The 27,197-nt window shown below is 45.7% G+C and overlaps 3 protein-coding genes across 5 annotated transcripts; 2 read left to right on the plus strand and 1 right to left on the minus strand.

The window, feature by feature from the left end:
• Positions 1–564: 564 nt before the first annotated feature.
• LOC123138343 (uncharacterized) lies at positions 565–1,405 on the minus strand. Its single transcript, XM_044558328.1, has one exon. The coding sequence runs from the start codon at positions 1,239–1,241 to the stop codon at positions 747–749; it is 495 nt and encodes a 164-aa protein (XP_044414263.1). The 5' UTR covers positions 1,242–1,405; the 3' UTR covers positions 565–746.
• An 11,058-nt stretch (positions 1,406–12,463) lies between these two features.
• On the plus strand, positions 12,464–14,344 carry LOC123138411 (putative FBD-associated F-box protein At5g56820). Its single transcript, XM_044558405.1, has 3 exons — positions 12,464–13,429; positions 13,517–13,651; positions 13,791–14,344. The coding sequence occupies exons 1-3, from the start codon at positions 12,623–12,625 to the stop codon at positions 14,178–14,180; spliced, it is 1,332 nt and encodes a 443-aa protein (XP_044414340.1). The 5' UTR covers positions 12,464–12,622; the 3' UTR covers positions 14,181–14,344.
• Positions 14,345–15,656: 1,312 nt separating this feature from the next.
• Positions 15,657–19,747, plus strand: LOC123138484 (F-box/FBD/LRR-repeat protein At1g16930). 3 transcript variants are annotated; one of them, XM_044558582.1, is made up of 7 exons: positions 15,657–15,824; positions 15,960–16,015; positions 16,864–17,199; positions 17,276–17,353; positions 17,984–18,820; positions 18,897–19,034; positions 19,192–19,747. In XM_044558582.1, the coding sequence occupies exons 1-7, from the start codon at positions 15,779–15,781 to the stop codon at positions 19,585–19,587; spliced, it is 1,887 nt and encodes a 628-aa protein (XP_044414517.1). In that variant the 5' UTR covers positions 15,657–15,778; the 3' UTR covers positions 19,588–19,747. The 3 variants fall into 3 exon arrangements, with proteins under 3 accessions (XP_044414517.1, XP_044414424.1, XP_044414476.1); XM_044558489.1 differs by having other exon boundaries at positions 15,658–15,824; positions 17,837–18,820; positions 19,192–19,746; XM_044558541.1 differs by having other exon boundaries at positions 15,659–15,824; positions 17,837–18,820; positions 18,900–19,034; positions 19,192–19,745.
• Positions 19,748–27,197: the final 7,450 nt, after the last annotated feature.

The following is a 27,197-nucleotide window of genomic DNA, read 5'->3' on the forward strand; positions in this document are numbered from 1 at the left end:
CCGAAGGCGGTACACTATCTCCCCTGAAGGCGGTACAGCACCACCACGTACTGAAAATCTTACAGATGGTGCTCTCAGAATCTCCAACCCCATAATCACGCCAGAAACCTACAGCCATGCACGTAAGGACACGAACAATTATTCTTAACCAAGTCGAGAAGAGCGTCGTGAGCGGGCGGCTAGCGCCGGCCCGTCCCATCGCACCCCCCCACGTAGGTTGTTGTGGCGCTACTGAGCTTTAAATACCGGCAGCCCTGCCAGTCTGTATGGCCAGTACTACCGTCAACAGCAACAATATTCTATAAAGCTAAAAGGTCGCGCGTTCCCCGCTTCCTGATTCTTGCACCCCAATTCTGTTACCATCCACGCTTAATTATATGGTATGCGACCAACCGTAAAATGCCACCGCTTGAAACGCCTTGTTTCTACGGAACCAAACTTATTCCCGCAAAATCCTGCGAGTTCCAGTGAACAATCGCCGACAGCACAGCCAGCTTCCGAGGCTTCTGCGCTCGTTTTCAGGAGTAAAATGCGTAAGAAGAAGAAGAAGAAACGGAAGATCACTTGAGCAATCACGTAGGTAGACCATTTTGCAAATTGCAGCAAGACGTAGTACCGCAGAAATTCCAACATACACGCTAGTAGATGGTGCTAGTACAGTTCACGAGTTCTGCGCGGCGAGACGAAGGTGCAAATGGCGTGACAAGCTAGCGTCCGGGCCGCGCTCAGTCGACCGGTGTGGGCGCTCAGGCCACGGTGGCCGTGGCCGGCAGCGGGGCGGGGCTGACCACCAGGGAGGCGTCGCCGGAGAGAGGGATGACGCCGCCGCGGGCCAGGATGGAGCGGTACATCTCCACCAGCACCTTCTCCTCGTACTCCTTGAGCGGCCGCGGCCGCGCGAAGGGCTCGGGGGCGGCGCAGAAGGGAGCGCTCCCGTAGCCCACGGCGGCGGAGGACGCGAGCCGGAGCATGGCGCTCACGTACGCGTCCCGGAGCCGCGAGAGCAGCCGCCGCGGCGAGAGCGCGCGCAGAAGGCGCCGCCCGAGGCCGCGGCGCCGCACGCGCCACCCGCGCCGACGGCCCGCGGTCGCGGTCGCCGCCCCGCCCCCGGCGCCGAGCTCGGCCGTGGCGAGGGCCGGGCGGCGCTGCGCGGCGGCCGCGTCCAGGCGGTCGTACCCGCGGTGCTTCCAGTAGGCCTTGATGCCGCCCTTGCGGGTGCTGCTGGCGGAGGCGCCGGCCATGGCTGCCCTCGAGCTTCTTGGTCCCGTGGTGGAGCTGGGGGAGGCTGGCCTGGGCCGGGTGCCCTGATCTCGCGTGGTGTACGAAAATGGTGGGTGGTTTGTAATGGCAGGCAGGAGGGTGTGTCGTGTGTGCGTATGCTCTACTAGTAGGCAGTAGCACCAGCTAGCTGCCATGCACTTATACCTGTGTCATCACAGAGTGAGTTTTTTTTTTCCGTTGTGTACTAAAGTAATCACGATGGCTTCGTAGATTCTAGATTACTGCGGTTTAACCTCATCTCAGATTGTACGGTGTTTGTTTCCAGGGATTTTTTATGTAGGGATTAGAAAAAGTCTATTTTAGAGATTTTTTTACCAAACGGGAGGGACTTTTTAGGGACTAAACTAGGCATTTGGGACTAAAAGAAGAAGACTCTCAAGGTGAGTCTTTTTGAGACTTTTTGTGACTTTTTCAACAATGCCCCTCCATGCATTCATTGGCCCGCCACCCCATAATGTTGTTTGATTATTATTTCTCTATATACTAGGGGCAACATGGTAAGTTAATAACCTTTAGGAAGGGACTAGGGACTTTTTAGTCTCTGGAAACAAGTAGGGAGGGACTTTTTAGGGACTAGAAACTTTGTAGCTGGAACTAAAAAAAGTCTTAGGACTTATAAACCAAACGGGGCCTAACTTATTACGGCGTTCAGTACTTTAATTTATTTCTATTCCTGTTTCATGAAAGAAAAATAAATGATCTTCTTGCGCAAAAAAATTATAATACACAAGTTCTTATTAAACACCGAGTACCAGTACAATGCACTTCCACAGCCACACGCATTTACTCGCACCGTATCTACCAGAAAATGAATCTGCATAGTTTAAAATATACTTCCTCCGTTCCATAATATAAAAGTGTTTTTAACACTACTCTAATGTAAAAAAAAACGCTTTTATATTATGGGACGGAGGGAGTATGAAAAAAAAATTCCATTTTTGATGAAATCTGAATTCTGATTTTCGGTGGCTAAGAGTGCGGACAAAGTTTGTTATCTCACAAGCAACCTTCGTCTCTCGCCAAATTTTGACAGAAAATGAACATGACTGCTTGACTCGGTTTAGTGGCGTGGTCGCCGTCACAATTAATCAGCCGGCCAAGTTCGTTATACGTCATGCATGGCGCCCGTTAACATCAAGTTATCAACTACAGTTTCAGTACACAATTAGGCATTTCTGTGTTGCCTGCTTTACCTGTGGAGTAATTTTCTGTTCCAGGATAATTCAAGGCGCTGCAGGCAACTCGCAGAGATGTGTCGATTATTACCCTCCTTCTCTCTCTGGGCACCGCGGTAGGCCGGTATGGTGGGATTAATGGGTTTATGTGTAGATAGCCAGGCAGATGTTGGAACTTGTTCATCCTGAGTTACTCAAATTTTCTACTCACTCTGCCCAACAATATAAGATGTTTTTGTAAGATACGGTTTTCGCTCGCATCTGCGTTATGGAAAATCATTAAACCCGTGCTTGGTCATCGATCACAAGATGCAAAGAAATGACGGACCATGCTGTTAGGCTGCTATGGTAGAAGTGGTTTACAAAATGTTCTAAATGGTGGTCGCCATCGTAATTAACTAGGCCACTTATTCCGTTAGCACGTCAGTCATGATGCGGCTTATATCCAATCGGCCAATCCTGATGAGCCGACGTGTTGAGATTAGGGTGTTCGGTGGCACCGTGCTGTGCATGGATGCGGATTAAGTACAGTACCTTGTAGCGTACGCATCCATCAGCGTGTCTTTTTTTTCCCGATGGGCATCAGTATGTCTTTTAGCACGCATATGCTAGCTCTACTAATCTTTATGTAGTTCTCGGGTCATGTGGATGGGAGTATTTTGGACACCAACATTTTAATTTCGAGATTGCATGTTGTATACAAACATCTTTTTATATCATTCCGGGGTAACCGATCGATCATGGAAGTACTTGTATACTAGACACGCTTGCGGCCAAAGTCAGACTTTTGTCTGAATATAGATCGATTGCCCGCACTGGGGAACGCCGCTTTGCCAAAGCACTAGGACGTGCGAATGATTGAAGAACTGAAGGGGATATGATAAGATATACCATATCATTTCCGATCAGATCGACGCTGGTGCGATTTTCCAGGGGCAGTCCACTAGCAGCAGTACCATCCGCCGTTCAGCCAGTCCCCGGCCATGACTCCGCCTCATCGCCTAATTTAAAAACATAAATCGGTTTATGTATCAACGGGGACAAACGAAGATTGTGGTCATGCACAGTAGAATGGCAGACGAGAACAAAAGCACTTGTAGAAAGACAAACCAGGCATCTCTTTGCTGACCGTGCCTGTGAGCGGCGGCATAAATATGGCGTACGTAGGTGGTGCTCCTGTGCTTCGCCGGATAGCGACCACACGCCGAAGCCCGCCAACGGATCCCGGCGGCGTGATGTCCGGTCCCGGTTTGGCACCACACCCACCGCCACCGGTCGATCCACCACCGGCGATCAGATCAGATCAGACCGCCATCAATGCGCGCCTGCCAGCGGCACCTGCGCTTTTACGCCGGCCCATGTGTTTCACTGTAGCGGGTGCGATGGTGTTCATTTGCTGATTCACTCGGGCACGCGGTCCAGCTGCCACCGGTCACGTCGGTACAGGATGGGCTCGGTACGTCGCCATGCGATCCCTTCCGTGCGTGCACGCGCCGCGTCGGAAGTTCGAGGTGGTCTGCTCAGTGCTATGTGCTGGTGCGCGTGCGTAGTGGGGCCCGGAGACGGGAAGAGTCAAGATTAAGACGAGTTAAATGCATCCAAAACCAGTATGCATATCAAGTAATTTATACATCTTACCTTATAGAATTCTTCTAACATTCCTTGATGCGAGTAACTTATGATGAGGTTGATGTCAATATCATCCAATGTTTTTTCTCAATGCATAATGTTGCTAAACTATTTACCTCTCTTGAGCCGTTGTTGACCTCAAATAGCTATTCACAAAGTTCAACTTGAAAAAGGTTCTTTCGACCGACGTGACAGTCCAAGGCACAGTAAATAACATGCAATAAGCAATGGGTATATTAAGATAACATCTGATGAATTTCCTACATTCTCAAGGCTACTTACATTGTTACCGTGGATGTTGGCGTCGATGTTTACTTCTTCCTTATCATATTCTGAATTTCCATTGGTTGCTCTTCCACTATGACAACTATCGCCAACTCATCATCCACGTTTATCTAAGTACTAGAAGCACTAGTATTTTAGTATTACTCTTGAAAAAGTATGAATATCTCCCCCTTGTGATTACGCCAATTCATCCACAATTTTCTTCCTTTAGATGCATACTTTCTTCCAGATCACATGATAAGACACGGTGCTAAAAATAAACAAATAAATAAATGCATCAATTGGTCAGTGGCGACTATGCATCCAGAAACCCCAATATGAATGTATGACATACCTTGGATGGTCGAATAGCCGATGGACGGAACAGAGAGCAAAGCAGCGAATTGTAATCGGTGGACGATCTAAATTATGTATAAAGGAAATCAGCGAAATTACGATCTTGGAGAAAGGGGAAAGGAGCGTCGAGCGTGTAGTCGCAACACAAAGAGGCGACGAGTCGACGGCCGGTGGGAATTGCTGCGTGGATGCATGCGTGATAGAAGGGATCAATCAACGAAAATTCTAAATGCACGGACTAATACGGGGACTTTACGGACTTCTTCGCTAACTAATCTTCGTGTGTAGCAAAGCTCATCAATCAGTTCCTTTTTTTACGTGAACATCTATAAACACAGGGACGAGCCGATCGTTGGCTGGCTCTGTGGGTCTTCTTGCGTGCAGTTCTCCGTGAGGCCCAGCCCTTCGACCCATCGAATTTCCTTATCAGTTAAAATACATTGGGCCAGAGCCTACCTACATACACCTGGGGAGGGGGCCCTGGATCTGGGGGGCCCGGGGCGGCCGCCCCCCTGCCCCCCTCAGGGCTGGCTCTGACACCGTACCCCTATGAGTATCTTCGAGAGACTATGCCGGAAAAAATATTTTGAGATCGATGAAGTCATCATAGACATCTCGTAGGCGATGGAAACATCTTCTTCCATTGAAGAATATCGTCGGAAAAGTCTGAGATGTTCTTGTTTGATCGCTTGGAGAAACTGTCTATTGGAAGAAAAAACTGTCACAACGACGCATCATGTGTGTGCTGACATGTGGTGCCACCTTGACAAAATGTGCACACTTAACAAAGGTAAAATATGGCAAAATTTTGCTTAAATGAGGCAATTCGTTTCAAATAAACAACAAAATTGAGGGTGAAAATTGATTAGATCTAACTATATTCAAAGATATAGTGTACGCAAGCTAGATGACATGCCACCGTCTTTCTCATCACCATTGTGCACCCTTTCTGATAACACACATGTTTCGTATTTCCCCTAATTTCCAAATGCTAAAAAGATAACATAGTGCATATACTATATTTGTAACATGATCTCCAAGGCCGTCGGCGAGCATATGCAAGTAGTGAGACCACTGTGCCCCAAAAATCGCAGCCCCCTCCCCCCGATCTGCTGCGAGACAAAACCATGAAAACAACTCATATTGAAAGAAAACCAAGGAGACGAGTAGCGTACCATTTCGTTTTTATATCTCCAAGACCCCATGCCAGCCTTCTCCGCCCCATATTGGCATATCCCCTTCTTCTTTGTACTAGCTTCATTCTCCTATGTCTGATCATCCGAAGTGGTAGCTACCGCGCCAACTTCTTGTCGCCCTGGCCAGGTAATCTGTATGCCCTTCTCCCTCCTTCATGTCTTTTTTTCCTTTATGTTATATCTTTCTTTCTTCTAATTTTTCCCTCTCTAATTGTGCAATTTATTGAGTATAGTGAAATTATATGCTTGCAACGCATGTTGTGTTTGTGAATTATAACGATTACTTGCTTTGGAGTGTATATTGTGAGTTTATACCATGGAATGGAGTTTGTTTGCTGGGTGTTTGTGAGAATGCTTGTATGGAAGAAATAACATTGTATTCTATAGAAATTGATAGTCAAAACTCTGATCAATCATAGGATGTGCGATCCACTATCACGTCTGACAGTTGACCAACGTTTGACAAATGTCCTACGCAATCGATCGTTGTCGACATAAAGCTAGGGCATTGGAGCAGGAAGCACTCCGCACTTGTACCCGCCTAACGGCTCGACCTGGATATATGCTCTAGTTATATTGGTTCCTTAGTTATATTAGATTAAGTTTTAAATTTTTTGGGCATTGTTTCCATTCTACACAGTGGACTCAAAATCCTCGTGACGGCCTTGGTGAACTCAATACGAGCTCACTAATCGGGCCGGCCCACTAGCGCATATATTTGAGAAAAATAGAGTAAATAAGGCAACGCGTTGGGGATCGAACCTAGGATCTCATGGTTGCTTCGTAGCATTGTTAGTCACTAAGCCAACATCGAGTTTGTGTTAAATTAGTCGGGCGCAACCTACTAGAAGGCAAAGATCCATTTTTACACCGGTTTTCTGTTTTTTCTTTTCTTTCCCCATTTTATTTTGTTTTATTTGGTTTTCTTCTTCTTTTCGTTTTCTTTTGTTACTTCTTTTTCTTCTCTGTTTTTCATTTTTTTTCATTTGTTTCTTCGGTTTTATTTTCATATTCTTTTATCTTTGTTTTATTTTGTTTCTTATTTGTTTTTTGGTTTCCTTTGTTTTTTTGGGTTTTCATTCTTCATTTTTTGTATATGTCAACAACATTTTTTTGATACATGTTTAACATTTCTCAATAAGAAATTAAAAGAACTAATATATAGTAAAAAAATTCTATACACATTTTAAACATTTTCAAATTATTGAATAACATTTTTCAAATACAAGACTAATATTTTTTAGATACATGGTCAACATTTTTCTTATCCACATTTTAAACCTTTTCAAATGCTTGGCTAATAATTTTCAAGTATAAGATTAACATTTTTCTAATACATGGTCACCATTTTTTCTACGCACATTTAACTTTTTTCAAATGCTTTATCAATATTTTTTCAAATGCAAGATTAATTTTTTTTAATTCACGGTCAAAAACTTTTCTATACACATTAAAAAAAATTCAAATGCTTGATTAACATTTTTGAAATTTTGTTCAACATTTTTTTCAAATGCTTGATTAACATTTTTATATTCAATGATAAAAAATACTCCCTCCATTCCACAATGTAGTGCTTCCTCTATCCCCGTGCTTCAACTTTGATCGTAAATTTAACTACCAAGACCGATTGCGGCGGGAGCAAAAATTATATCAGTGAATTCGTATTCGAAAGAAGTTTCCAATTATATAATTTTTCTCCCGCCGCAGTTGGTCTCGTTGGTTAAATTTATGGTCAAAGTTGGACCTCGGGAAGCGCGGGCGCACTATATTTTGAAACGGAGGGAGTATTATTTATTAATGCATGGTCAACATTTTTTCTATACACATTTAACATTTTACCAATGCTTGATTAATATTTTTGAAATACTTATTCAACATTTTTACAAATGCTTAATTAATTTTCTTTATATATACATGATGAAAATATTTCACCATTTGGTTACTACATGGGACTTGCTTCAGCGAGTCGGAAGGTCGACTCGCTGAACACGAGACATAGGCGCTCCAAAACAAAAAAAGTAGGCACTTTTTTTTCTTTTGAGAAATCTGGCCACTTTATTACTCAACGATAATGTTCATAGGTATACGGTTCGGGTCGTGAGGAATGCCCAACCAAACATTTCTACCTAAGCCTAGATTACAGGCCAATTTGGCGAGATTATGAGCTTCGAAATTATGGTTCCTACGCTCATGAACAAAAGAGCACAAAATAAAACTACTGCTACGTTCTGTTATTTCATGTACTATTGCTGAGTGAGGGCCTCTAGTACCAGAATTAATATCCTTCACCACACCCAAACTGTCTGATGCTACCATCACTCTCTGGATGTTTAGATCATCTGTTAGGGCCAATGCTTCTCTGCAAGCAAAAGTTTCAAGTATCATTGGATCGATGATGCCTCGAACCAGGATGGCCGAGGAGCCAAGGTAAAGCCCTGTGTGGTCTCGACAAACTGCGGCCACCGCTCCTCCTCTTTTGTTGCGCAAAATCGCTGCATCCACGTTCATCTTCGCCACTCCCACTGGTGATGCAATCCAGGAGTTGGGAGAGTTATGTTGGGCAGCACCTGGGACTTGCCTCGGCGCAACAGGGGCCAACTGGCTCAACTCATTCATATATGACGTCACAAAAGATGGTGTTTGCTGAGGAGATTGAAAGTAGGCACTTGGAAGAGCACCCTTTTTTTTTGAGAAACCGCCCTCTAAGGCACTTTACTCAATTCTGACTCGGTTTACATCAGATTGCACTAAGGCAATCAAAAAGACAGGGAATACATCATAAGAAATGACATCCGAGGCACCTCTAAGGCCCTCCTGGGCACACCAATGAGCAGCTTGGTTTGCCTCTCTCCTTACATAATTGATGCATAGCTCCTGAAAATTTTGGAGATATGTTTTGATTTCGCTGATGACTGGGCTTCCCATCGATCTGCACGTCGTCGCCACCCATTCCTCCGTGACAGTTTGGCAGTCCGTTTCGACAGTAACCCGCGTCCAGCCCTTCTCCATAGCTAGACGCACAGCCTCTCTAACTCCTAGCAGTTCAGCCACATAAGGATCAGTCACCCCTCTCAACTTGTGACTTCTGGCTAGCACTAGTCCTCCAGGATCTCTTGCCACAAGCCCAACAGCTGAAGTTCCAGCATTCACATCGACGGCAGCATCCGTGTTGATTTTCACACAGCCAGGCTCTGGCGGTGTCCATACCACACTTCTCCCCTGCTGAGGATCAGAAAGATCGGCCGGAATATATAGATCCTGAATAAGTTCTTTTAGTAGAACCATCGACCGACCAGGCTGGTACTTAACCTCCTCATGGGTATACTCGTTCCTGCTCGACCATATTGCCCACATAACTGTGATAATGATGGCCGCTCTGTCTTTGCTCACAAACCCGGCATCTAGCAAATCCCTCGACCAAGTGACGGGGTGTAGCCGGGGCAGCTTGAAGTCGAAGAAGCTCTCCACTTCCCTCCAGAATAGTTTTGCGTGATCACACAGGACCAAAGAGTGATGAAGTGACTCCTCTCGGTGACCACACATGGGGCAGGTGAAATCCTCCCCTATATGCCTCCTACATAATTCCTCCTTTGCCGGCAGAAAACCTTTGAGGACTCGCCACCAAAAAATTCTTATTTTTGGCTGTACTTTAATCCGCCATAACGCCTTCCAGATTTCTTCACCATGGGATGAGTGAAGGAAATATGCCCTAGAGGCAATAATAAAGTTATTATTTATTTCCTTATTTCATGATAAATGTTTATTATTCATGCTAGAATTGTATTAACCGGAAACATAATACATGTGTGAATACATAGACAAACAGAGTGTCACTAGTATGCCTCTACTTGACTAGCTCGTTAATCAAAGATGGTTATGTTTCCTAACCATGGACAAAGAGTTGTTATTTGATTAACGGGATCACATCATTAGGTGAATGATCTGATTGACATGACCCATTCCATTAGCTTAGCACCCGATCATTTAGTATGTTGCTATTGCTTTCTTCATGACTTATACATGTTCCTATGACTATGAGATTATGCAACTCCCGTTTGCCGGAGGAACACTTTGTGTGCTACCAAACGTCACAACGTAACTGGGTGATTATAAAGGAGCTCTACAGGTGTCTCCAAAGGTACATGTTGGGTTGGCGTATTTCAAGATTAGGATTTGTCACTCCGAATGTTGGAGAGGTATCTCTGGGCCCTCTCGGTAATGCACATCACATAAGCCTTGCAAGCATTGCAACTAATGAGTTAGTTGCGAGATGATGTATTACAGAACGAGTAAAGAGACTTGCCGGTTACGAGATTGAACTAGGTATTGGATACCGACGATCGAATCTCGGGCAAGTAACATACCGATGACAAAGGGAACAACGTATGTTGTTATGCGGTCTGACCGATAAAGATCTTTGTAGAATATATAGGAGCCAATATGGGCATCCAGGTCCAGCTATTGGTTATTGACCGGAGATTTGTCTCAGTCATGTCTATATTGTTCTCGAACCGTAGGGTCCGCACGCTTAAAGTTACGATGACAGTTATTATGAGTTTTATGCATTTTGATGTACCGAAGTTTGTTCGGAGTCCCGGATGTGATCACGGACATGACGAGGAGTCTCGAAATGGTCGAGACATAAAGATTGATATATTGGATGACTATATTCGGACACCGAAAGCGTTCCGGGGTAGTTTCGGATAAAATCGGAGCACCGGGGGGTTACCGGAACCCTCCGGGAGGTTAATGGGCCTCATGGGCCTAATGTGGAGAAGAGGAAGGGGCTGCCAGGGCAGACCGCGCGCCCCCTCTCCCCCTAGTCCGAATTGGACAAGGAGGGAGGGGCGGCGCCCCCCCTTTCCTTCTCTCCCTCCACCTCTCCTAGTTGGACAAGGAACGGGGAGGGGAGTCCTACTCCTACCAGGAGTAGGACGACTCCTGCGCCCTCCTCTAGGCCGGCCGCACCCCCCCTTGGATCCTTTATATACGGGGGCAGGGGGGCACCCTAAAACACACAAGTTGATCCACGTGATCGTTCCTTAGCCGTGTGCGGTGCCCCCTGCCACCATATTCCACCTCGGCCATATCGTTGTAGTGCTTAGGCGAAGTCCTGCGTCGGTAGAACATCTTCATCGTCACCACGCCGTCGTGCTGACGGAACTCATCTCCGAAGCTTTGCTGGATCGGAGCCCGGGGAGCGTCATCGAGCTGTACGTGTGCTAAGAACTCGGAGGTGCCGGAGTAACGGCGCTTGGATCGGTCGGATCGGGAAGACGTACAACTACTTCCTCTATGTTGTGTCAACGCTTCCGTTGCGATCTACAAGGGTACGTAGATCATACTCTCCCCTCTCGTTGCTATGCATCACCATGATCTTGCGTGTGCGTAGGGAAAATTTTGAAATTACTACGTTCCCCAACAATGAGTTCCCAACTTGTAACATCTTTGCTTGTTGTTCCTCCATAAGCATACGATATGCAGATCGGACCGTGAAAAGTCCAGATCGTTCATGCCACCATGCCCAAAAATCAGATAGAGCCATCCATGGTCTTGGCATGTTAAGTATAGCTTTCGCATCCGAGGCAATGAAATTCCCACTGATAATTTCCTCATTCCATTCACCATCTTCATGCATCAAATCCGCAACCAGGTGTATAGGGTCGCTCCCCACGCTACACACTGGTTTAAAAGATGAGCTTCCTTGTATCCAGTTATCATGCCACACTTCAGTAGTCATTCCATCCCCGGCCCTGCGGATCAAGCCCTGTTTAAGCACTTCCCTGCCGGTGATGATCGCTTTCCACGTAGTGGAGGCACTCACAGGGCATCCCGCCTGCAGAAATTCCCCATCCGGGAAATACCGTCCCTTGAGGACACGCGCGCATAAGCTATCAGGCTTCTCCATTAGTCGCCAAGCCTGTTTTGCTAGCATAGCATCATTAAATTTTTCCAAGTCACGAAATCCCAGGCCTCCCTTCGATTTGGAGATAGCCATTTTCCCCAAGATTGCCAATGCATTCTTTGTTTGTCCAATGATTCATCCCACCAAAACTTTGACATCACTGCCGTAACTTTTTGACATAAGCCTTTTGTGAGCTTGAAACAACTCATAGCATAGGCCGGTAGGGCTTGAATCACAGCCTTTAGAAGAACCATCCTTGCCGCAATCGACATCAACTTCTCACAGTAACCTTGAACCCTGGATCTTGCCTGCTCCTTAATATGCACAAAGCTGTTTTCCGTGATCTTCCCCGCTGCTGTAGGCAACCCAGGTACTTCTCAGTCAAAGCTTCTCTAAAGATTTGTAAAATATTCCTTACCCCAACTTTGGCCGATGCCCTACAATTTGGGCTGAAAAAGACCGATGCCCTTCTCTCATCTAAAAAAACACCCTTATATTTTTTTTTGAGACAACACACCCTTATGTCCGGCCACGGCCCACCCTATTGTCGCTGCATTCACTTACAATCTGGGCCTGAATCCTTCTTATCAGTAAGCCAGAGCCTTTGTCTAAAAGAATCAATTGGAGGCCTTGGAGTTGTGGCCCAGCAGTGTGGGTGGAGCTGCGGCGTTCGGCCGAGCCAGATTCTCATTCTCCGGAAACCCACTCGCAGAAAGAGAGGGAAAAGGGTGAGGATTCCTCGGAACCCAGCAACCGCACCTCCCCCCAAAACTCCAGCAGCGACGGACCCTCCGCCGTCGCGCGGCGCGCCGGCAATGGAGGATGCGGCGGCTCGCCCGTCCAAGCAGGCGAAAGCCGAAGGGGCCGACCGCATCAGCCTCCTCCCCGACAGCATTCTCTCCCAGGTCATCACCCGCCTCCCCACCAAGGACGCCGCGCGCACCGCCGCCCTCGCCCGCCGCTGGCGCCCCCTCTGGCGCGCCTCCCCGCTCAACCTCGACGACGCCCGCCTCCCCAGATGGTCCTGGGACTGCATCTCCAAGATCCTCGCCGAGCACCGCGGCCCCGCCCGCCGCCTCCGCCTCCGCCACCTCGACGGCCCGAACAGCATCGCCGATCTCGCAGAGTGGATCAGATCCCCCGCCCTCGACGGCCTCGAGGAGATCCATATCTCTTACCGCTACGACCTTCTGCTGCCGCCGTGCGCCCTCCGCTTCGCGCCGACCCTCCGCGTCGCCAGCTTCGCCCGCTGCCGTTTCCCCGAGGGCATTTCCCCGACCCTCGCGTTCCCGCGTCTGACGCGGCTCGCCCTCACCGAGGTCGAGATCTCCGAGGATGCCCTCCACGGCCTGCTCTCCGCCTGTTCCGCGCTCAGGGTGCTCCAGCTGGATTGGTGCGGCGGCTTCGACCGGGTGGTCATCGACTCGCCGACTCTGCAGAGCTTCGGCATTGTCGCGGACAGCTACGTGGGCGAGCTGGTCATACACTATGCCCCTCGCCTGGAGAGATTGATTGCATTTGATAATTTCGACATTCAGGTGATCAGAGCGCCTAGACTGCAGATGGTGTGCTTTTTGGACAGCCACAAGACTACACTCCATGTTGGAACAATGGCTTCTCGGGTAACTACTGCCTTCATTGTAACAGTCACATTAATTTCTCAGGAAATAATACTCTTGTGTTTCATGTTGTGTGCTTCTTGTTTGCAGGGAATTTCTGGTGGAAACTTGGCAATGCCACTGCACAGTGTGAAGATTTTCATTCTTGATACTGTTGGTCCTGATCTTGATGCAGTTCTAAACTTCATCAAATACTTTCCTTGCTTGGAGAAGCTCGTCATCACGGTGATTCTCTTGATCTTTTTGGTAGCTTATAGCGCCGGATAAACTCCATTCAGTTCATACGTTATCCATCGGTCCAGGTAGAAACTAGCCTTTATATAACAAACATACAAGTAATACAATGCACTTCTGCTCTTTTCAGTTATACCTGGAAGTTGATATGAAAAAGAAAAATGTACGCCATCTCGACCCACAAGATCGCATTGAATGTCTTGACCTCAGTCTGAAAGAAGTAGTGCTGAAGGGTTACGAGGGCAAGCGGTCGGATCTTAACTTTGCCAAGTTCTTTGTTCTGAATGCTAAGGTGCTTGAGTCAATGGAACTCCGTGTCCAGGATAACACATTCACCAGGAGATGGGAAACTAATCAGCGTAGGCGGCTACAACTGGATAGCAGGGCTTCTAGAAATGCTCGGTTTGAGTTTGGAGAAGCTTATCCCTTCACTACATTTGCATGCAGCAAGCATGCTCATGTTTTGACCATGGCTGATCCTGTTGGTACCTCTTGCGGAGTTTGCGGGCATACTGATTGATGAAATCACCCTTCACGTGTATTTCGAACTTTTTCTGTATGCAGCTATGTTATTTATCATGTACTACGACCAGCACTTGTTTTCTATTTAGAACTGCAAAAGGCCTGAGGACAACCTCATCAGGCTACTTTAATTTTGCAATATACCCTTGGTTATGAACTGCTTATATTTCTGGAAATAGGTTGTTGGGTTTTGGAAATTATGGGTGAACTGTTCAGTTGAATGTGGTTCTGCTTCAGGGATTTATTTTCTTTCTTTTTCATTTTACCTGAAGAAACCAGCAGTTCCTACAGGAGGATGCGCTGGATAATATGGTTTGCTGAAACAGTTTGGGCTGTTTGTTCGGGCTTTTATCAGTAGAGATGTGTGCAAAACGTAAAACACGTTTCATCATTCAGGCATTAGAACAAATGCATCAGATATTTACATATCTGGCAGAATATGATTGATGCCAGGTCGTGTAACCAAAGTTATTGTAACCATTCAATGAAATGAAATTTTATTTATGAAAGACTTCCATAGTAGAGATGTTGTCACTCAACCTTAGGAGTAGCCAGGTGAGCTTTGCTAACATAATGGATCAGGATTTGTCGCTTGCAATCCAAATATTCGTAAGGGTGCATAAGGATTGTTCCTTTTACAAATTTTTGTTGAACTGCGTGAGCCATTGGATTTGTTAAGCAACTCTGATGTGGTGAAGGCATGCACGTGGTTCAGCTCACCAATCGTTGAATAACATCAGACACCTTTTTTTTGCGGTTAGACTCTTCTATTTCCACTAAATAATATATAAATATAACATGTGCAATTACGACAATTTTTTTGTAGTATAAATCGAGTATTTTGCAGCACACCATAATTATTGCAACACAATGTCTGTATGTATGCAATAAGGAAATTTGTGTGCTTGCGACACATGCAAATAACCTGTGCAACATAAATTCATACTAAATTCACCAATCTCGCAGCAACAAAGTTGGAAGCGCCGCCTTCCTCGATTTAGGCTCAAGGTAGCCCCATTGAAGCTAAATCGAGCGAGCTAGATTCATTCTTGCCTAAGCTTGGCATTGAGGCAACCTTTGTTTCACGCTCCAAATGCGACGACGACCACGACCACAACAAGAGGGGCAAGGGGCACATAGTGCATGGATCACGCCTGCATCTGCAACCTTTTTTTTTAACGGTAGCAAAATTCCTTGGGGGTCAATGAGATTTCCGGCGAAAAAAACCTTGGATAGAGAGAGTTCTCTATAGGATGGGACAGGGATGGATAAACAGTGGCACAAAACTGTATTTTTTGTAGCGGTACAAAACTGTAAAATAGCAGGCCAGTTTTTTTTTTTTGAGGGGTCGCAGGCCAGTTTTGGTGGAGCGATCTGGGGACACGATCAACCCATGATGTCACGGCCCAAGCCCGTGCGAGGCCGGCATCTCCCCATTCCACTACATTCCCGAGCCATTTCGCTTTTCTCAAAAAAATAAAAAAAAAATTCCCGAGCCATTTCGCCGTGTAACTGCGCCTTGCGCCAGGCCGAGGCTGGGATTGGCTAAAACCTTCCGCCTCCCTTGGCACCGCCGGTTCCCGAGGAGCCGCCGACATGGAACCCTCGCGGCTCTCCCCGGAGGCCGCGGGCAAGCCTCAAGGTACGCCTTCCTTCCCCAGATCCCGGCGCCGCCGTGCGTACGCCTCCCTCGCTCCCGGATTGTTCCCCGCCGATCTCGATCGCCCGGGGTTTCTCTTCTGGCCATGGCTAAACCATCGATTTGCCTGGCGCGCAGGTTTGATCGCCAAGGACCGCTGGTTCAGCATCGCCGCCTACATCTCATCTGGAGAGGTTCGTGTCTCGCTCGATCGCCCTCTCTTGTTCATGCTGTGAGATATCGCCGTCCTCGCTGTGGCGCGGTTATGGTAGACTTTGGTTTTGGCCGGTGGTGTTGGGTTTGCGTGCGGGGTTCTGTGCGTGTACAGGCTAATCAGCCGAGGGTGTGAATTGAACCTAGTTGGTTGTTTCTTGTTAGGGCACTGCATGGGTGCTGGCCAGTGTGGAATGGATAGATGGATGGGCATGGGACGATCAATTGCCAAGTTAATTGCTTGGGTTGGTGCCTTTTGTGGTTGTGGGTATTGGTGATCTGGGCTTGCGGGCTTTGTGATGCTGTTTTACTTGTGTCAATGCTCAGTAGCAGTACATAAAAGTCAGTGCTTTTCGTGCCTACTCTAGAGTACTGTAATTATGTACTCCCTCTCTAAAGAAATATAAGAGAGTTTATATCACTACTTTAGTTTAGTGATCTAAACGCTTTTATATTTCTTTACGGAGGGAGTAGATTTCTTGCACCATGTACACATTTTGCTGAGGACTTGACTGTTGAAGTACTGTTGGGGTCTATGAATGTGCTGGCCTGTCAGATAACATTATGAACAAATGCTGATCTTATGGATTTGTTGGCGGGGATAACGTGAAGCGCATAGTTCACATCTATGCCTTGTGTGTTCATGGTAATGCAGAATAAATGCATTCATAAATTTGGTACCTTTGCTGCTCATTGGGAGGTTTAGGTTCCTGGGATGTTAACCAGGGGCCTGATGTTAACCCACAGACTCTCTATGTTAACTGTACTTTCGTTTACGCCGAACAATGATATTTTCTAGGATGATATAATTTGTTCTCATCTATAATAGGGTGGTATTGCTGCTGCCCTGCGGAAACATGTTGAGGAGGAAGCTCGACATCTCAGCAGTGAAGATCTTCTAAGCGTTATGGATCAGCTCTATGAGCAAATATCTAGCTTATTACAAAGCAATGATGCTACTGAAAGTTTACTGGCTCTTCATGCTATCGATGCTCTGATTGATTTACCAGTTGGAGGCGCTTCAAAGGTTTCTAAGCTGGCTAATGTCTTAAAAAATGTGTTTGAAGTCAAGCGTGATCCTGAAATCCTAGTTCCAGCTAGCACAGTGCTTGGTCATTTGGCAAATGCTGGGGGAGCATTAACTGGACACGAGGTTGAGCGACAGGTGAGTTATAACTTTACTACTGGTTCCAGTTTTCATGGACATTCTTTTCCAGTTCTCTAAGAAGCACTTCTTTTAGATTATTACAACTGCGTTAGGGTGGCTTGGTGCTGATCGAGTGGAATATCGCCGCTTTGCAGCTCTCCTTATTCTCAAAGTAAGTTGAACCGATCAGCTTCTGTAGTGTTTAATCAACAATCAAGATCATGAGGTTACCCCTGATTCTTAGCATGTACTGTAGTTGTGTACCACTGATTTGTAGTATGTGTATGATTGTTTTCTCTGCATATATATAGTATTTTTAGCAAGCAAGTCATGATCAACAACAACTAGTGGACAACTAATTATGACTAGCCGTGCCCGTGACTGATCTGCAAGTCACAAATATTCAGTTGAGTGTACAAATTAAATAATATTGGTTCGTGGCTTCGTGCTAGCTATCTTCTTATTAAACCATGTGTACCATTTCTTTCACTCCAAGATGCCCTGAAAATAACCCTATGCACAGTACAATTAGCATCCTGAGTTGTTTCAGTTTTGCAACTTAGTATATTATGATAGTAGTTTAACTTTATGCCAATATTTTTTCCAGATGACCTACATTATGATTTGTATAAAGTTCCTCCTTCTCTTGTTGTAGGAGATGGCTGAAAATGCATTCACAGTTTTCAAGAATTATATCCCTGAGTTTGTTGATGTTATACTGAAAGCTTTGAACGATCCCAAACTGGTTATTCGTGAACGAGCAGCTGAAGCCGTGCGTGCACTTGCACATTCCAACATGCAGGCGGCGGCAGACTGTGGAGTGAAGAAGGTGAAACGGGAGGGAATCGATCTGATCAGTGACCTCCCGGATGAGACGCTCTGCACCATCATCTCCTTCCTCCGCACTGATGATGCCGTGCGCACTTCTGCCCTCTCTCGCCGCTGGCGTCACCTGTGGCGCTCCGCTTCGATCAACCTTGACACTGCCCATATCCCTGGGTTTTGTCCCGAGCAAATTGAGGTTGTAACCGAGATCCTTTCTGAGCACCAGGGCCCCATACGCCGCCTTCACCTCAACAGCCTCTATTTTGCTGATCTTGATGGCTGGTTCAGGTCCCCAGCCCTTGCTAATCTTCAGGAGTTCGACATCTATGTCGCTAAATTTGATGATGTGCTGCCACTGTCTGTGCTCCGCTTCGCACCGACCCTCCGTGTGGCCCGCATTGCCCACTGCAGCTTCTTTGAGGATGAGGAGGTCCCAGTATTTAACTTCCCATACCTGAAAACACTCGTTCTGGGCTTCCTTTCTGTATATGAAGGTACCCTCCACAGCATTCTCTCTGGCTGCCCTGTCCTCGAGGACCTGCTGCTTGACAGTTGTGATGGCTTCAGGCGCTTGGTGATCAACTCGCAGACACTTAGGAGCATCGGTGTCTGTAATGATATGGGCAGCATGAGTGAAATAGTCATCGAGAATGCCCCTTGCCTGGAAAGATTCGTCAGATCAGATTTATTTCGCAGAACCAGCCCACTGCGCAGAGCACCAGTCTTCCGGGTAATTAGTGCGCCGAAACTGGCGATCTTGGGCTCACTGACAGACAACGTTGATAAACTCAAGCTTGGAACCAGAGTTTCACAGGTAGCTGCGGATGGCCATTTCATATTCGACATGCCACGAAGCATACACTGACTTTTTTGCAATGTTTTTCTGTTAGCAGGAAATGGTCGCTGGTAACCTGGAAATGTTGATGCGAGGTGTTAAGGTTTTAAATATCACGTCTAGTGGCCCTAATCTTGATGCAGTTCTTGGCTTCCTCAGAGTCTTTCCTTTCTTGGAGAAGCTATACATAATGGTGAGTTGTTGAATCTCTTCTTCAGTAGTGTGAAAATCTGTTTTACTTATTTTATATGTTATCCAATCAGTCATTGTTTTACCTGACATTGCCAGTTAGAAAATTTTATTTTCTAGCTTTGTAATAACTGTTTCTGAATTGTTTATACTCTTTCCAGTCATCTCTGCAGAAGGATATGCAAAATGTGCATCATCATGAGCCAACAGCTCTGATTGAGTCTCTTCACCATATCAGATATGTAGAGTTGAAGTGTTACACGGGCACGGATTCGGATGTTGACTTTGCTAAGTTCTTTGTTCACAATGCTAAGGCGCTTGAGTTGATGAAATTTGTTGTCGAAGGCAGATGCACTCAGAAATGGAGAACTGATCAATACAAGTGCCTACAGTTTGATAGCAGGGCTTCTCCAAATGCTCTATTGGATTTTAGATCTTACTCTGGTCATGCATATCCTGCTGGATGTATCCGAAGGGGCAATCACCATAATGAGCATGTCCTGTCCATGGCTAATCCCTTCGATAGCTCTTCTTGTAGTCACTGCAGAGATGCCTGAGCAGGTTGATAGCTCTTCATGTTTTGTCCGTGGCTGATCCCTCCCCTTTATGTGCAAACATTGCAGTATGTCTCTCATTTGAATGTTTTGGAAGACCTTTAACACATGTTCATGACTATGTTGAATGTTTTGAGTCAATACTTGTGTTATGTGCAATCAAAATTCACTAGCCAGTTTGGCGTCAGTTTTAATGCTATTTGCTTTTTGCTAGTTATAAGTAGTTGGCAATCCGCAACTATGCTTCTTTCTTATATCGTGTATTGATGTAGTGTTATGGAAGACATAAAACGAGTGGTCGGAGCTGTTGGAGGATGCAGAAATTGCGTATGCAAGACATTGTGGTTCTTGTCTCGTCCTGGAACATGTATTTTTAGATGAAAGGTTATATAAATAATAAAGCAGCAAACCACCGTGCATGGCCTTAGAGCATCTTCAACAGACGCCCAAAAACTGGGCCGTGCGCTAAAATCCGAGTTTTTTGGACGCCGGACAGCTCCAGCAGAAGCTGTAAAACAGCGCGCGCGCAAAAAGGGGTTGTGCGCGGGTTGAAAAATGCTATCAAAAGCTGCAAATTTGAAGCGCCGGATTGCGCGCCTTCACAATTTACACTGCGTGTTCTTTTGGGCGCGCGTTTTTGGGCATCTGCGAAAGTAACGTTGGGTCTGACCCACTAAAAGTGCTAGAGTGACGCGCTAAAACTATTTTAGGACGCAAAATTTTTATGCACCTGTTGGAGATGCTCTTACAAAAATGAAACTCAACGCATGAGCGGTAAACATAAGTGCCATGCAACATAGGTTCCGAACGGGTACGACCCTGACAAGCGAAAATGCAAATCCAGGATGCAGCCCCAAGTACAGAAGATTAGGCATCAGCGAGATCACTCAACGATGTTTGAACTCTGAAGTGATTGGATCAGCAGATTCGCCTTTTCTAGTCATGGTATGTCGCTTTTCCGTGCATCGGGCGCCACATTTGCAGGTAATTTAAAATTTTCAACAGGCAGGCACATATGGAAATTGATATGAAAAAAGAAAATGTGCGCCGTCTTAATCCATAATTTCAAATTGGATGTTTTATCACTAAAAAAAGATCACATTGGATATAGAAGTATAGTCCTGAAGGGTTATGAAGGCAAACAGTCGGATTTTCTTTCCCCAGTTCTTTGTTATGAATGGAAACTGGTGTTTGGGATGACACATTCGCCGAGAAATGGAAGCTAATTAGCGCAGGCAGCTACGACTGGATAGTAGGGCTTCTAGAACGCTCGGTTTTATTTTGAAGGTTGATATCCATTTTGGAGAGTTGAGCTGCAAGCCTTCACCGCCTCTCGTTTGGTGGAGATGGTTCAGCTCCAACTCCAGCCCCTTTGCGACATGGTGGTCGCATTGCAGAATTTGGTGGCAACGGCCTGAATCGCTGAATCCATCCAGGCCCCCGGCTCAACTGCTGAAGAAGGGATTTGACAGATCCGGGCCATGTTGAAGATAGCTTTGACGCAAAATGCGGTTGTGTCACAGTCGCGGGATCGCACCCATAGCGCATCTGTTCGTGTCAAGACAGTCCAGTCGGCTCACAATCCGATTGCATCGGGAAGGCATAGACCATCGCCCCCTCTGAGAGATCAGTACGGAGACCAAAGACGTGACCAAATCACTCCTCCATGGCGACACGACGATTATCGTCGGACTCGGACGCCCCCTCCGCGAGACGTTGCATATGGGCGCCGGCCCTATGACGCGAGGCAACCGTACAAAGATGATCGGAGGCCGAGTCCTCCGCACGGCCACGGGAGGTCTTCGGGACCCGCAGTTCAACGCGAGATCTATTCTCGCTCAGAGCTTGGTTGACATGGGCTGAGCCCAAAGAGACGAGCTCGACAGGGATGTCCCGAGTGGATCCACACCTTCAGGACCAGAGTGCTTCAGCAGGTATATCCGTGCTGCTGATATCCCGTCCAACTTCAGGTTGGTGACGAGGATTAGCAAGTTCACTGACGAGTCGAAGCTATAGACTTGGTTGGAGGATTACCGAGTGACTGTCCAGATCGGTGACGGCAATGACAATGTGGCCATGAAACATCTGCCACTGATGCTTGAGGGGTCAGCGAGAGCCTGGTTGAACCAGCTCACACCCGGGAGCATCTATTGCTGGGATGACCTGGCCCGAGTCTTTGTGAAAACATTCAAGGGCACGTACAAACGGCCGAGTGGATTATCAGAGCTGCAAAACTGCGTACAGAAAAACAATGAGACTCTCTGAGAGTAGATCCAACGGTGGACCACTCTGCACAACACCTTGGAGAATGTCACTGAGCACCAAGCCATTTGCGCCTTCAAGGCGGGTATCAAATACCGAGAGCTTATTCTGAAGTTTGGCCGCACCGAGATCCTAACTTTGAGCTGAGCAATGGAGATTGCCAGTCGATATGCCAACAACGAAGAAGAAGACCGGCTGAGAAGCGGCAAGGGTCGAGCTGGAGAGGCCCACCAGTCGGGCAATACTCCAGTCGGAAGCAAAAGTGAAAAGCCGATTCCGCAGACAATGCTGAAGCTGCGGTCCCAGCTGGGCAAAGCAAGGGCAAAGTTTAGCTGAAGCAGAAGAAGGAATGGGCTGGCAAGAAGAAGAGCTACCCAAAGGGCGACATTCTTGATCAACCCTGTCAGATTCACACCAAAAGAGACGAAGATGGCGACCTGATCCTGCCAAAGCACACCACTCGGGAGTGCCGATTGCTCAAGCAAGAAATGTGAGAAGAACCCTCAGAGGGTAAAGATGAGGACGATGATGACGAAGGGAAGAAGCATGCTTCTAGCTATCCCAATGTCGAGAAAGTCCTGATGATATTCACAGGCGTCGAGATCAAGCGCATGTTGGAGGTCATAAAGCGAGAGGTTAACATGGCCGTGCCGACTGTCACCAAGTATCTTGACTAGGCCTAGACACCCGTCAATTTTGACCAGTTGGATCATCCAGCTCACATACCGACCCCTTGGCAGCAGGCGCTAGCGGTTGATCCAGCTGTCAGTGGAGTCCGACTGCGCAAAGTCCTCATGAACGGAGGCAGCGGATTGAACATCATTTACGCCGACACTTTGAAGGCGATGGACATTCCGATGTCCCGACTGAGCAAAAGCAACATGCAGTTCCATGGGATCAACCCGGAAAGAAGGCAAAGTCACTCGGACAGATAGCCCTAGACGTCATATTTGGTGGCGAGAAAAAATTCAGGAAGGAGAGGTTGAGCTTCGAGGTGATGGACTTCCATAGTGCCTATCATGCCATCATGGGTAGACCCGCCTACACACGTTTCATGGCCACACCATGTTACGTGTATCTTAAGCTTAAGATGCCAGGGCCGAATGGCGTGATCACCATCTCGGGGAACAGGAAAATAGCGGAAGAGTGCCTGCAGAAGGATGATACGTCTACAACGTATTTATAATTTTTTTATTGTTCCATGCTATTATAGCATCAATATTGGATGTTTTATATGCTATTTTATATCATTTTCTGGGACTAACATATTAACCCAATGCCTAGTGCCAGTTGCTGATTTCTGCTTATTTTTTGTTTTCTGGGAAATCAGTACCAAATGGTGTCCAAACGCTACGAAACTTTTTGACGATTTTTTTTGGACAAGAGAGACCCAGTAAGCTTTGGGAGGAGACCAAACAAGAAGCAAGGAGAAGGCAAGCCAACAGGGCGCGCCCAGGGGTAGGCGCGCCCTGATGCCTTGTGGGTCCCATGTCGCTCCCTCTGACCTAATTCCACCTCCATAAATTCTCTAAAATCAGGAAACCAACAGAGAGCCACCCGGAACACTTTTCTCGCCAGCGCAAGTTTCCGTTCTTCCACGATCCCTTCTGGAGACCTTTTCCAGTACTCCGCCGGAGGGGGAATTAATCACGAAGGGCTTCTATATCATCCTGATCCCTTCCGATGATGCTTGAGTAGTTCACCACAGACCTACGGGTCCATAGCTAGTAGTTAGATGGTTTCTTCTCTCTCGTTGATCTTCAATACAATGTTCTCATTGATCTTCTTGGAGTTCTATCCAATGTAATCTTATTTTGCGGTGTGTTTGTTGGGATCCGATGAATTTGCGGGTTTATGATCAGTTTATTCATGAATATTGATTAAGTCTTCTCTGAACTTTATTATGCATGATTGTTATAGCTTTGTATTTCTCTCCGATCTATCGGTTTGGTTTGGCCAACTAGATTGATTTATCTTGCAATGAGAGAGGTACTTTGTGATGGGTTCAATATTGCATTGTGCTATATCCCAGTGACAGAAAGGGACAAGACATGTATTTGTATTGTTGCCATTAAGGACAAAATGATGAGGTTTATTCATATTGATTGGGTTTACTTCTCGACCATTTCGAGACTCCTCGTCATGTCTGTGATCTCATCCGGGACTCCGAACAAACTTCGGTCATCAAATCACATAACTCATAATACAAATCGTCATCGAACGTTAAGCGTGCGGACCCTACGGGTTCTAGAACTATGTAGACATGACAGAGACACATCTCCGGTCAATAACCAATAGCGGAACCTCAATGCTCATATTGGCTTCTACATATTCTACGAATATCTTTATCGGTCAAACCGTATAACAACATAAGTTATTCCCTTTGTCATCGGTATGTTACTTGCCCGAGATTCGATCATCGGTATCATCATACCTAGTTCAATCTCGTTACCGGCAAGTCTCTTTACTCGTTCCGTAATGTATCATCCCGCAACTAACTCATTAGTCACATTGCTTGCAAGGCTTATTATGATGTGCATTACCGAGAGGGCCTAGAGATACCTCTCCGATACTCGGAGTGACAAATCCTAATCTCGATCTATGCCAACCCAACAAACACCTTAGGAGATACCTATAGAGCATATTTATAATCATCCAGTTATGTTGTGACATTTGATAGCACACAAGGTATTCCTCCGGTATCCGGGAGTTGCATAATCTCATAGTCAAAGGAATATGTATAAGTCATGAAGAAAGCAATAGCAATAAAGCTTAACAATCATTATGCTAAGCTAATGGATGGGTATTGTCCATCACGTCATTATCCTAATGATGTGATCCCGTTAATCAAATGACAACACATGTCTATGGTTAGGAAACTTAACCATCTTTGATCAACGAGCTAGTCTAGTAGAGGCTTACTAGGGACACAGTGTTTTGTCTATGTATCCACACAAGTATCAAGTTTCCGGTTTAATACAATTCTAGCATGAATAATAAACATTTATCATGATATAAGGAAATATAAATAACAACTTTATTATTGCTTCTAGGGCATATTTCCTTCAGTCTCCCACCTGCACTAGAGTCAATAATCTAGTTCACATCGCCATGTGATTGAACACCAATAGTTCACATCACCATGTGATTAACACCCATAGTTCACATCGCTATGTGACCAACACCCAAAGGGTTTACTAGAGTCAGTAATCTAGTTCACATCGCCATGTGATTAACACCCAAAGAGTACTGAGGTGTGATCATGTTTTGCTTGTGAGAGAGGTTTAGTCATCGGGTCTGCCACATTCAGATCCGTATGTATTTTGTAAATTTCTATGTCTACAATGCTCTGGACGGAGCTACTCTAGCCAATTGCTCCCACTTTCAATATGTATCCAGATCGAGACTCAGAGTCATCTAGATTAGTGTCAAAGCTTGCATCGATGTAACTCTTTACGACGCACTCTTTATCACCTCCATAACCGAGAAATATTTCCTTAGTCCTCTTAGGTAACTAAGGATAACTTTGGCCGCTGTCCAGTGATCCACTCCTGGATCACTATCGTACCCCCTTGCCAAACTCATGGTAAGGTACACAATTCTGGTACACATCATAGCATAATTTATAGAACCTATGGCTGAGGCATAGGGAATGACTTTCATTCTCTCTCTATATTCTACTGTGGTCGGGTTTTGAGTCTTACTGAACTTCACACCTTGTAGAACAGGTAAGAACCCTTTCTTTGACCGATCCATTTTGAACTCCTTCAAATCTTGTCAAGGTATGTGCTTTGTGAAAGTCCTATCAAGCGTCTTGATCTATCTCTATAGATCTTGATGCTCAATATATAAGCAGCTTCACCGAGGTCTTTTATTGAAAAATCTTATTCAATTATCGTTTTATGCTATCCAAAAATTTGATATCATTCCTGATCAATAATATGTCATCCACATATAATATCAGAAATGCTACAGAGCTCCCACTCACTTTCTTGTAAATACAGACTTCCCTGAAAGTTTGTGTAAAACCATATGCTTTGATCACCTTATCAAAGCGTATATTCCAACTCCGAGATGCTTGCACCAGTCCATAAATGGATCGCTGGAGTTTGCACACTTTTTTAGCACCTTTAGGATCGACAAAACATTCTGGTTGCATCATATACAACTCTTCTTCAAGATATCCATTAAGGAATGCAGTTTTGACATCCATTTGCCAGATTTCATAAAATGCGGCAATTGCTAACATGATTCAGACAGACTTAAGCATCGCTACGAGTGAGAAAATCTCATCGTAGTCAACACTTTGAACTTGTCGAAAACATTTTGCGACAAGTCGAGCTTTGTAGATAGTAACACATTCATCAGCATCCATCTTCCTCTTGAAGATCCATTTATTCTCAATGGCTTGACGATCATCGGGCAAGTCCACCAAAGTCCACACTTTGTTCTCATACATGGATCCTATCTCAGATTTCATGGCCTCAAGCCATTTTACAGAATCTGGGCTCATCATCGCTTCCTCATAGTTCGTAGGTTCTTCATGGTCTAGTAACATGACTTCCAGAACAGGATTACTGTACCACTCTGGTGCGGAACGTACTCTGGTTGACCTACGAGGTTCGGTAGTAACTTGATACGAAGTTTCATGATCATCATCATTAACTTCCTCACTAATTGGTGCAGGCATCACTGGAACTAATTTCTATGATGAACTACTTTCTAACTCGAGAGAAGGTACAATTACCTCATCAAGTTCTACTTTCCTCCCACTCACTTCTTTCGAGAGAAACTCATTCTCTAGAAAGGATCCATTCTTATCAACAAAAATCTTGCCTTCGGATCTGTTATAGAAGGTGTACTCAACAGTTTCTTTTGGTTATCCTATTAAGACGTATTTCTTCAATTTGGGTTCGAGCTTAGCAGTTGAAACCTTTTCACATAAGCAACGCAACCCCAAACTTTAAGAAATGACACCTTTGGTTTCTTGCTAAACCATAGTTCATACGGTGTCGTCTCAACGGATTTAGACGGTGCCCTATTTAATGTGAATGCATTTGTCTCTAATGCATAACCCCAAAACGATAGTGGTAAATCGATAAGAGACATCATAGATCGCACCATATCTAATAAAATATGGTTACGACGTTCAGACACACCATTACGCTGTGGTGTTCCAGGTGGTGTGAGTTGTGAAACTATTCCACATTATTTTAAATGAAGGCCAAACTCGTAAATCAAATATTCGCCTCCACGATCAGATCATAGAAACTTTATTTTCTTGTTACAATGATTCTCCACTTCACTCTGAATTTCTTTGAACCTTTCAAGTGTTTCATTAAGTAGATATA

This window comes from Triticum aestivum, chromosome 1A (genome assembly GCF_018294505.1).
Source record: "Triticum aestivum cultivar Chinese Spring chromosome 1A, IWGSC CS RefSeq v2.1, whole genome shotgun sequence".
NCBI classification, from domain to species: Eukaryota; Viridiplantae; Streptophyta; class Magnoliopsida; order Poales; family Poaceae; genus Triticum; species Triticum aestivum.

Excerpts from the sequence above, each read along its gene's own strand:
- LOC123138411 (XM_044558405.1), top strand. The coding sequence starts at position 12,623 with ATGGAGGATGCGGCGGCTCGCCCGTCCAAGCAGGCGAAAGCCGAAGGG. Across the intron at positions 13,430-13,516 it reads TTGGAACAATGGCTTCTCGG|GGAATTTCTGGTGGAAACTT; the intron begins GTAACTACTGCC and ends TCTTGTTTGCAG. Across the intron at positions 13,652-13,790 it reads TGGAGAAGCTCGTCATCACG|TTATACCTGGAAGTTGATAT; the intron begins GTGATTCTCTTG and ends TGCTCTTTTCAG.
- LOC123138484 (XM_044558489.1), top strand. The coding sequence starts at position 15,779 with ATGGAACCCTCGCGGCTCTCCCCGGAGGCCGCGGGCAAGCCTCAAG. Across the intron at positions 15,825-15,959 it reads GGCCGCGGGCAAGCCTCAAG|GTTTGATCGCCAAGGACCGC; the intron begins GTACGCCTTCCT and ends CCTGGCGCGCAG. Across the intron at positions 16,016-16,863 it reads CCTACATCTCATCTGGAGAG|GGTGGTATTGCTGCTGCCCT; the intron begins GTTCGTGTCTCG and ends CATCTATAATAG.
- LOC123138343 (XM_044558328.1), bottom strand. The coding sequence starts at position 1,241 with ATGGCCGGCGCCTCCGCCAGCAGCACCCGCAAGGGCGGCATCAAGGCC.